Source organism: Alosa pseudoharengus, unplaced genomic scaffold (assembly GCF_046254945.1).
Source record: "Alosa pseudoharengus isolate Yale_2024_CS ecotype anadromous, Long Island Sound unplaced genomic scaffold, YU_APseudo_1.1 YU_APseudo_1.1_scf_4, whole genome shotgun sequence".
NCBI lineage: Eukaryota > Metazoa > Chordata > Actinopteri > Clupeiformes > Clupeidae > Alosa > Alosa pseudoharengus.
The window spans coordinates 15,121,722-15,133,165 of record NW_027468774.1 but is presented as its reverse complement, the minus strand read 5'-3'; the positions used below and the strand labels follow the sequence as shown (position 1 = coordinate 15,133,165).

The following is an 11,444-nucleotide window of genomic DNA, read 5'->3' as shown; positions in this document are numbered from 1 at the left end:
ATGTGTTTTTATTCATACCATCAGTGTGTTGTTGGCACATTGTGTGATTGTGATGGCTTGTGTTTACTGTTAGATACGAAAACACCATTTTTAAGAAGGTGTGAAGAGTTAAGTAGGGTGTGTTAGCTTTTGCAAGAGAACTACAGTGTTTTGCTGATTGGGTGAGAGGTTTTGCCATTTGTGTGTAGAGTTTTGCAAAAAAAGCCATAGTTACAAAAAATGTGCTTACAGTTTTTTTCAACAGCTTACACACTAAATCTTTGCTTGTAATTTTCTAAACATGTCCTCCAAACATCATAACCCGACACCAAATCTGCAAAACCATACACTAATTCTCAGTGTTTGACTCCGTTTTCAATTGACTAAAACACATTTTGCAAAACACCACACACAATTTTCTACCTAACACACAAAAATCTAACAGGAAGTAACTTGATTTTGTTCTTCAAACACAATCCATCAAAATGCCACACTAAATCACCAGTGCTTCACTCTTTCTCCTCACATGTGTAAACACTCTTTACTTTACTGAACACCATCCAAACATTGCCTTAGTATAGGTCTATGAATAGATGTAGTCTCTATATAGGTATGGACCCTTTCAATCTGCTCCTAAAGGATTTCCGGTTGAAATATTCAGAACCAATACAGATACTTTGAAAATTACAGTAATCGGACTTTAGCTTACAGTAATGTTCTACAAAAAGTTGACTTTATGTAAAATTTGTCTTTTTACTTTATTTTTGTTTGTCCCTATGTTACAGTACCATTAGCTCAATAAATTTTTCTGTGCCTCCAGAAATGCCTTAGGAACGCTTACTGTAGAATTGTTTGTTTCTGCAGTTGAAATGGTCTAGGCCTATGAATACATACTGTACACCACACTCTCCCCCCCCCCCCCCCCAACCACACACACACACACACACAAACACACACACTTGTCTTTGGAAAAAAACAAAATCAGTGTTTTCAAAACTCCATGTACATCTGGTGGTCACTGTATTCTTCTTTGCTTTTTTTCTTGCTGTAAAATACTGTATTCGCAACAGCAAATTATTTGGGAAAAATCACTATTTTTGGTTTCAATATTGCTTGCATTTTTACTGTGTATTTCAACTTCTCTTTGTTGATACCATAACTTTCACTCTTGTATGGAAATACATATAGAAAGCCTAAGACAGAAGAGCTTTAGGTTTTGAGCAACAGTGTGTACATGATGTATCCAAAATGTCATATTATGACAAAAGTGTTTGTAATGTGAGGCGAATGTTTGCTTTAAAGATGTGTTGACATTTGAATGTTGTGTGTCATTTTGCTGCAGATTTGAGGCATTTTGCATTTTGTGTGAGCAATTGTGGGTTTTGTGTGTGGAGTTTTGAAAAATAGACACAGAGTTTTGAAAACGTGTGTAAACAATTGTAAAAAACTGTAAGCAATCAGAAAAAACTGTAATCGTTTTGGTAGTCTGAAAACCAATCAATATTCGCTCATTCGTTTGGTCCCCAGGTCAGGTGTCGCTTTCGTGAATCTAGGCATTTTGTCGCTACACTTCCTTGTACGGACGTATGTGGTGGGTGCAACTTTTTCCACGGAGGACTGCCTGGGACTGAGACTTCCAGTAAGTGTTTTGAAACACGCCCTTTTCACTTCAGTCAGTGAGTATATTTGAGATGTAGAAGGGAGAACAACGTTGAGCGCTACAGTTTCCTTGACGGGCTCTACGCAGTCCGCACACTTCCCAAGAAAATCCAACATGTTCGTGATCTTTGTAGCTAGGTTAGGCTGCATATCCTAAAACATCTACCAGCGAAGATAACACACAGGCCAAGGTAAGGAATTGTTTTCGCCTACTAAAAAAAAATAATAATAAGTTGGGTTAAAGCGTTAAACTGGCTTGTGACATCGTTCAGGCCATTCTTATTGGGAAGTAACTTTACGCCATTCCTTATAGATGCTGAAACTTGCTTTCGTAGTGATTGTCCTGGTTTTGATTGAAGGTAGGCTATGTCTTTATTTCTTCGAACTTGTTTAAATAAGTAGCCTCGATAACTAAAATATTACACAAGGCTACATATTTCGTAATGACTGGACCTACTTACAGGATCATCTTCTCGGCACATTGATACGTGCGTCAATGACTTCGATAGAACAATGACGTGTGAATTTACACCGGAGCAGTCTACCAATTGCTCGGAGTACTCTCTAATAATAGAGTTTAATCCAGACGAACCACTACTAAAGAGGTTTGTAATTAAATCCATTTATTAATTCAGTGCATCAGTCCTTATCCTGTTATTCTACAACATGATCATTTTATCACTCCTTATGTTTACAGAGTTTACGGCTGCTGTCTTAGTAGTGTTGGTTGCGACAAATGTTGTTGCACTATTGACGTTAAGGTTGGCTTTTTGCACGGTGAAGACAGTAAAGTTACCCTGGAGAGAAATGGAACACATCGGAAACACATTATCAACACCTCAAAACACAGTGAGTGTACTTAACGTTGAGATGGGCCTATTATTGATTGATATGAGTGTGCTGTGCTATAGCCTACTGTATCTGTTAATTAACATGAAGATGGAAAATGTTTGCAAAGAAAGCTGTTCATTTCAAATGCTCATGAAAATATGAATGCATCTCTTTATTCCAGTAAAGCCCAAAACTCCAACAATCATAAGCGTGAATCTAACAGCAGATGGGAATACAAATGTGACATGGCTGACCCACTATGAAGGAAAGTCTTTTTCAAAAGATTTAAAGACTGAACTTGAATTTAAATCTATGAAGGCTGGCGAATGGGTAAGACATTTGAACAGCAGCAACATGACCTGTACAGCGATACTTTGGTGTTTTGTTTACCCTTATTATGACCGCCACGCAGCGAAGCGGATTCCCGGGACACTGAGAGACCGGGGTACACGAAACTTGGTGGGCATAGCCCCACAAGGATAGCATGGAACCATCGTTTTTCGTTTTGATCTGTAGCAGGGTAGGGCAGACACAGTTTTCTGTGAATATCTCGAGAACCATAGGGTTTAGGAGGACCACCTTTTTTTTGTATGTTGATCTTAACGGGCCATGTCAACCCATTCCATAACCACTCATTTCATGTATAGCGCCACCTAGTTAAAAACAAAAAAGTAAAAATTAGGTGTTGTAATCGCAGGTATCTGTGACCTAACATGGTCAAAACTGCACGAAATTGGAAGTGTAGGATCATTATGACACCCTCTGAATGCACGCCAAGTTTCGTGGAATTCCGTTCATGGGGGGCCACACAATAAATTAATTTATGTTACTGTACACGAACTGGCCTGTAGGTGGCCGGAGACAGTTTTCTGTGAATATCTCGAGAACCGTAGGGCCTAGGAGGACCACCTTTTTTTTGTATGTTGGTCTTAAGGGGCCATGTCAACCCATCCCATTACCACTTATTTCATGTATAGCGCCACCTAGTTAAAAATTAAAAAGCAAAAAATTCGGTGTTTTAATCACAATATCTCTGGCTGACATGGTCAAAACTGCACGAAATTGAAAGTGTAGGATCATTAGGACACCCTCCGAATGCATGCCACGTTTCGTGAACTTTCGTTCATGGGGGGCCATACAATAAAATAAGTTATGTGTACATTTAGTGACCATACACCAACAGAGTTTTCTGTGAATATCTTGAGAACCGTAGGGCCTAGGATGACCAATCTTTTGCGTATGTTTGCCTCCAGGAGTCATGTTAACCCATTCCATATGCACACATGTGCATAAACAGATACACACGCACACACATACATTCACAGTAATCATACGTATGACACATACTCACACAGTAGACATATGTACGCATGCATGCACACACACAGACATTAACATAAACATGTACACGCACTCATGCACACAATTCAAGAATTTCTCAGAATTATGAACAGGCAAGATGGGGGTGGGGTTGTATAAAATGTATTTTACATGTGAAATCTATGAACTAATCATGTTTTGGTACTTGTTGTCTAGCAGGTACCAGTGAGAATTGAGTGTGCATAATGCAATTCAGTGAGACAGTTAGAATCATATATGCCTTTCAGCGTGACTTATTTTTGTGGAAAAAATGTGCTGGACTGGGCGGCGGTCATATTTTGTACCGCTCTGCGGAACAACTAGTTTCTTATTCTTATTTTTTATTTTCAGAACAAAGTTACTGAAGAAGCCATTCATAAAACACATTATGAATTTAATAATTTAGAACCAAACACAGAGTATATTGTCAAGGCCAGGGTCAAGGCCATAATCAATGACGAATCTCACTTCAGTGACTGGAGTCAAGAGGTTCCATTTCTCAGTGGTAAGTAAAAGTAACTATAAAGAACATACAGAAACTCCAGCCAGTAATATATTAGAGTAATGTATTACATGTTAACAATACCGTTAATTCTTTTTTATTATTTGTCTAGGCAATGTTGAAAATGTTACTAAGAAAGTTGTGCCAGTCATATGTCTGATCCTGATCGCCATCGTTTGTACATTAGTCTGCTGCTATGTTAAGTAAGTACTAGATTGGATTGGTTGTTTTGACCAATTGAGCATGTAATAATAATGGTTATGGTTATTGTATTTAACAGACACTTTTGTCCAAAGCGACTTACAGAGTAAATATTACAATAGTTAAAGGGGAAGGCGGCGATTTTACGCATTTTGAAGTCCATAACATTTTTTGTCACATTCAGCAATCATCTCCTCATGACCACTAGCTGCCCCTTTCCGTGAGTACACTGTAAAACCTTGGTCCCTGTAGGTATCCCAGGCTCTGAAAACTGGAAACAAACAAAGTAGGGGCAGCTTGTCCCCCTAACAAAAACAAAACGTTGCGTGGAGTTTCTCTGGGAGCACTGAGGGATGAGATACCTCTCTGGCATGTTCTGTTTGGTCCTTGGTTCAAATATAATGTACATTGTTTTGGACAAAAGCATCTGCTAATAAATGTAAATATAAACACAAACACAACTTCCTGCGAATTTGCTGACTGAGCCTTTAAAATAAACAAACTTTAAAATATATCAGTTAAAACCTACATTTAACAAAATAATACCAATAACATCAATATAATGTAAAATATCAAAAAATGAAAAAAAAAAAAAAAAAAACATCAATGTACAAACCATAATAAGTTTTGACCCCTCTTGAAAGACCCAAAACTATTGCAGGAACGCAAAATACTAGGCAACTCATTCCACCAACGAGGAACCACTGAGGAAAAGAGTTTTGAATTGTACAAGAATGTACAAAAAGTTGTGTGGAATCTTGTGTCATACAAGGTCTGATCTTCCTAATGTTGTAAAAGAGAAGCTCAGAGAAGTTTAGTCGGTCATCAATTATGATGCCCAAGTTACGTTGTAATTTAGTTGGGCTCAGTGAAGATGAGCCGAGTTGGATGTTAATCTATTGGGGAATAGCTGTATTAGCTGGAAACACCAAGAGCTCTGTTTTGGGGAGATTAAGCTGGAGGTGTCGATCTTTCATCCAGACTGAAATATTCTTAAGGCATGCAGAAACAGTACAAACAGTACAACAGTACATTCTGAAACGGTATTAACAATAACAACTACAATAACAACAAAAACAACAATTCTAATATTTTGAGATTGTAGATTTTTGATTTCCATGACCTGTAATCCATAATCATCAATATTAGAATAATCAAGATCAAAAAAGGCTTGAAATATTTCACCTTATGTGTAATGAATCTAAATCAGTGGTTCTAAACTGGTCTGGCTTTGGGACCCACAATTTCCCATGTTCATCAAGTCACGACCCATATAGTTTGTAGTGTTCAAGACAACAGATATGGTGAGCTACATGCTAAGACATTCAGACATTTTGCCTGTAGGCCTATCTGTTTGGAACATGCTGATGTTTGGCATTACATTCATGCTCTCATGTGCCAGCAATTCACCGCACACCACACACTGGGTGAACTTTTGTTTACTTGTGTTTACCACTAAAATTATTTTTAACGAAAAAAAGATCCATGACATACTATTTTTTTAGATGCACCTGTAATAACTAGATGGACCTCTGCCAAGGTGAAATTATGTAGTTGTGAATACTAGATCAGCTAGTTTAACGCGTTTGGCTCAGTGTGGAGAATGGACTGAACTCTGTCATTTAATTCACCAGAATGAGTGATGAGAACATTTCAACAGTAGCTGCTTTCAGACATGAGTCAACATGTTCTGCGGATGTCAAGCAGTTGGGCCCTATATCTGAACAACATAACCAGATATTTAGAACTCCAAACTTAGTCAGCTCTTACACTACTCCCCTCCTAGTATTTTCGACCGACATTATGTAAATGAGCTCATGTCTTAGCGCAGCGTAGAACATGCGGCGATTCTGTTCATGTGCGTGTTCAACCATGTTTCTCCTGTTCAACCACGCGGAGATTCTGTTCATTTGTGTCGGTGTCGTTCACACATAATATCCGCATGTTAGCATTATATCTGAATCACCCGAAGGGCCGGACCTCCGTTTGACAAAGATCCGCATATACTGTCTGAAACCAGCTAATGTCTTTCCTTGTTTCAGAGAACTCAAATATGCAAATTCACACCAACATTCTTCTTCGGAACCTGATGGCAGGTTCATTCATTAATGCTACATGGTTAAAGTCTCTCCAGCTGTGGAGAGACTCATCCCTCTTCACCAAGGGTACACTTGTTACTGTGACAGTCAGGAAGGTTGTGTCAACAAATGCATCCCTGTTAGATCTTGGGGGCAACACAGAGGGGAGATGCGTGAGTGGCTGTTGAGGGAACCCGCTGCACCAGGAGTGCATGTGCTTTTACGAATTTGACAGAGATACAAGGAAGACACCATAGATCTCAACATAAGGAAACATACTTTGCCCTCTTCGCTTTTTCCTAAAAGATGACAGTGCGTCATTAGGTGTGCTCACACATGGTGAAACACTCAACTTTAACTTCAAAACATAAAAGGGCAATAGTAAAAATAGTTTAAAAAGTAAAGTACATAATAATTAAAAAGAAAGCATAAAAGACAAGGGAGAAAAATTGAAAGACAAATTCAGAATTTGTAACTCAGTGATAACTGAGTAATAATAATTTAATTTAATTTAATAATAATAATCATAATAATAATAATCATAATAATTTCCCTCACGGGATCAAAAGAGTATACTTATACTTAACAGGGAGTGCACTGTCTACAGTTGGGGCCTTTTTGATGTCATCCGAAAGTTGGTTCCAGAGCTGAAACACATAACAACTAAAAGCTTTTACTAACAAGTTTTGCTCCTGAGAGGTGGAAGGTGTGTACTGATGTCTCTTAAGCCAGCTAATTTATTTCAGGTGGAGCCAGGTGTGACTTAGGCCCGTTTTCACACCGGGTGTCAGCTGCGTGGCATGTCCGTTTTTATTTCGGCTCCCATGTTAACAGGTTAGACCTTGCGCACCTGCCTGCGTGATACGCACGTCTCAGGCGCGCTGAAAACGCATGCATGCTAGGAATAGGACTCCACGTCACACGCAAGCGTGTTGGACGCGTTTCCATTCAAAACAGTTAAGAAAAAAAATGACGTGAGAAAAAGAGACTTTTTAATTGGCAGAGAGGCCGCTGCAGTGCCGCATCAGACACGCTTCTGGTGAGCAAAGACATAGAAAACGCCACGCAGCCACCACACAACAGACACGGCACGTTCCCAGTGTGAAATGGGCCTTACACACCCTTACGCACCAGGGTTAATTTGCCACTATGTGTATCTTTGGATGTTGTTTTTTTAAATGGTTCTTATAAGATTTTGTCCGAAGCAACTTCAAATAACATCAATAAACATCACATTTAAAATTATTAACTCACTTTTTGAAAACTGTCACTTGAATGATGAACGTTAGGTAAATCATTCCACCAAAAGGAATCACAGAAGAAAAGAGTTTGACTGTGACCTTAGTGTAGATGGAAAAGCGACATAGCAGTTCCTCAAGGTTTCTCAATGAAATAAGTCATGCAGAATTCATATTCAGCCATTATTTTGAAAATAGTCTATGTGTAGTATGTGTAGTCTAACAGTCAAACAAACCACCCCAAAAACATAACCTCCTTACAACAATAGTTATAACGCAACAATTATTGTTGAATTAAATTATTGTTGTATTAAACTAATATCTGCTTTTTAGGTAGAATTGTAACAATGTAATGACATACAATTCAAATTGCATTCCCTTTTCAGAATCAAGAAAAACAAGGATAGTAAGGATTCATTTTCTCCAAGGATTGAATTCAATTCAATTTATCTCATCGGGACAGAACATAAGGTAAATGTGCAAGATGAGAGGAATATTTGTGAAGTACATTCTGCATATTTAGACAGTTCCATTGATTGCAGCCATTGACCCAACCACCACCACCATATTTTTTGTTAATAATGAACTCATAATGAAACCGTCCGTAATGTATAATTTACCTTTGTAGGTAGGCCTACTCTGTCCAGAATATACTTCAACATCCAGGATGGAAGTGTTTATTCCAAAACAGCACATCATTGAAGAGGAGAAAAGGTAATTGTACTTTAACAACCGATGTCTATTTTCTTAAAGGGCATTTTGGGTAGTAAAGACTGACAGGAAGCGAGTGGGAGAGAGAGATGGAGTAGAATTGGGAAATGACCACGGGTCGGATTCCAACTCATGGCCATTTGGACCCAAATGTGGTCTGGATACTGCCTCTTAAGCCACAGTTCTCCCCAGGGGTCTATTCTTTGACCATCTTCTTGATCATTGTATTCAAGCTGAATTTAATTATTTCATTGCAAAATATTGTCTCTTTCATCAACAGCATAACCTCCATCTCAGTTGGTAGTAGTGGAAACAGCAACCTTATTGAAAGCATAAACTCCAACTCAACTTCAGTGGATTATGGGTTCGTTGAAAAGGATCAGAACCAGATCTTGGAACGGCTACTGTCAGCTGTCCAGCAAGATTTGGAGCGAGTGCGCCAGGCCCAGTCAGCTCCAGGGACAAAGCCCTTGGTTTTACAAAGCCTCTCTGACTATGAAAGTGTCGGCATGCAAGAGTCAAAGAAAGCCTGTAGCCCCTGCTTAGCCTCACAGAGCAACTCAGGGTCGTCTTTTGACAACCGGTGCTACTCCGTCCCCACCAGCCCTTCCCCTTGCGAGTCCTCTTTTTTTGTGCCGTCATTGTGCTGTGACCTTGGCTACCAGTCAAGTGAGAGTTTTGGCCAGCCGGTGTTGATGGAGATGGAGGGAGGCGATGTTCTTTTGCCCCCACTCGTCCAAACAGAATTTGCCTACCGACCTTGTGATGGCCGCTTGATCGGTGAGGCAGAATGTCCCCCCCGGTCAGAAAATGTGGAGGCTAACGGGAGCTTTGTGAAACCCATGGGACAGGGTGTGAGCATTTGCATGGATCGGACTCTGCAGGGCATTGAGGAGGAGCAGGGCTGTGCACAGCGGTTAGTTTGTAGCAAGACCCTGTTTCAGCCCTGTCCTCTTCCTCTTGGGGAGTGCGGCCCACTCCCATGCGATGATGAATATCGGTCTGTGCCGAACTTGATTCCAAGCTGAGAGGCACAAGCATGCACGTGGAACAGCACCTTTTATGGGGAGGTACTCAATTTAAGTTCAGAACCATTTTCTGTATGTGTGTGTTGTTTGTGTATGAATGTTGGTGTGTGTGCTAGTGTGTAAACATCTGCGTGTATATACACGTGTGTGTTTGGAGGAACCTGTTTTCAGCCCTGTCCTCTTCCTCTTGGGGAATATCGGTCTTAATTTCAAGCTGAGGAAGGGCATGAGGAAGAGAGTAAGACAGTCGACTAACCAGTCTCAGTCTTTTGTACAGACACCAGCATGCATTTGTGCCAGCACCTTTTGTAGAAGCACTTAATTTAAGTTTAGCACTGTTCTATGTTGAGGTCACACTCATGCTATCAAACAATTGTATTTTTGCACTGCATGATCGCCAAGCATTAACATGAGGTGTGTTTAACTTTGGATTGTAACTGCTTAGTCTGAAGTCCATATCAAATTAGAGCAGCAATTATTTTGGTGAACACTTTTGTGTTTTATCCACTTACAATAAATTCACAAGCTCCTGCCCCATTGACTTCCAATTCCTTGTTGCCAACAACCCCTCTAGGTCTAACAGTCAAGTACATGTACGAAGTACAAAGCTTGTTTTCAACATCTGCTCATGGAAAATAGTGATCCCTATCTCAAAAGGATTGTACCGTGACTTGTGATCTGAATAATTCATCTGTGACATTACCTGCGTTCCTGCTGAGATGAAGAAACCAGTTTGAGTTGCCTGAGTACTGTTGTTCTGTACACACTATTGCTATGTTTGCCAAAGCCATATATATAGTTTGATAATATCTGATATGATGTTTACCCACTGTTGAGAACTATCTGTAAATATGAATCTTTTGTTTGTGTTGACCTTCATACATAAACGCAGACAGCGTCTCTTTGCCTCACTAGTGTCGTTGCATTCCTTATTACAGAAGATACACATTTGCAGCTCAAGAACTTTAGTGTGTTTAATGTGTAAGGACACAAAGACTAGCCACGGTTACTGAATGCAAATGGCAGGCAATTTATTATCCTCTGTTTGACTCATACCTAGAAAATGTTTGCACATCATCATCGGTTCTTTGGAAGTCCTACCTCTTGCACAGGAGGGGGTTGGCCTTTCTCTGGGCTTGTTTCAGTCTTCTTTTTTTAGTGTTGTGTAAGATAAGAGGAGAAAATAAGGAAGTTAAAGTCAGTGGAGCCCTTAGGCAATTATAGGACCTAAAGATAAGACAACGTCAACCAGTTTCAAAACAATGTTGAAATGCAGTTTTGCGTGTGAGAACTGTACATGTTTTGCTTGACTGACTGATTTGCATTCCCCTTTGAATGATCAAATATCACACATCGCTTTATTAACACTGCTCCAAGTCTGCTGTTTATCAAAAAGTCTACTCAACACAAACAGTGCCCTCCATATTTATTGGTACCCCTGGCAAAGTTGGGTAAAAGAAATCCAACCTTGAAGGGAAAACACATTTTTATTCTGAGAACAAATCCCTTTATATATAAACAAAATATTATGAAATTTCAAGTAGTATTCCATGATTCCCTGTTTCATAAAATTAGTCGCACATTAGTCAACACCTTCTTCAATCTTCAGCATGGGAAAGGCAGGAGAGCATATAGTTCAAATAGCGAAAGTACTGACCATGGTAAATCAGGAAATGGGCACGCCTGATAATACCCATTTTGCAGAAGTTCCAATCAACTGGAACTGTCACAAACCTCTATTTTACCCCTACGCACAGTGATGAGGATGGTAAGAGAGGCAAAACATTTCCTAAAGAGCAGTTGGACAGATACAGAAAAAGGTATCTTGGGGTCACCAAGTCTAGAAAAAAATATCAGA

General features: G+C 39.5%; 1 protein-coding gene across 1 annotated transcript; it reads left to right on the top strand.

The window, feature by feature from the left end:
- Positions 1 to 1,655: 1,655 nt before the first annotated feature.
- Positions 1,656 to 10,497, top strand: il4r.1 (interleukin 4 receptor, tandem duplicate 1). Its single transcript, XM_076264960.1, has 10 exons — positions 1,656 to 1,829; positions 1,952 to 1,997; positions 2,102 to 2,243; positions 2,336 to 2,487; positions 2,651 to 2,799; positions 4,180 to 4,333; positions 4,443 to 4,533; positions 8,234 to 8,318; positions 8,476 to 8,561; positions 8,839 to 10,497. The coding sequence occupies exons 2-10, from the start codon at positions 1,952 to 1,954 to the stop codon at positions 9,584 to 9,586; spliced, it is 1,653 nt and encodes a 550-aa protein (XP_076121075.1). The 5' UTR covers positions 1,656 to 1,829; the 3' UTR covers positions 9,587 to 10,497.
- The last annotated feature ends 947 nt before the right edge of the window (positions 10,498 to 11,444 follow it).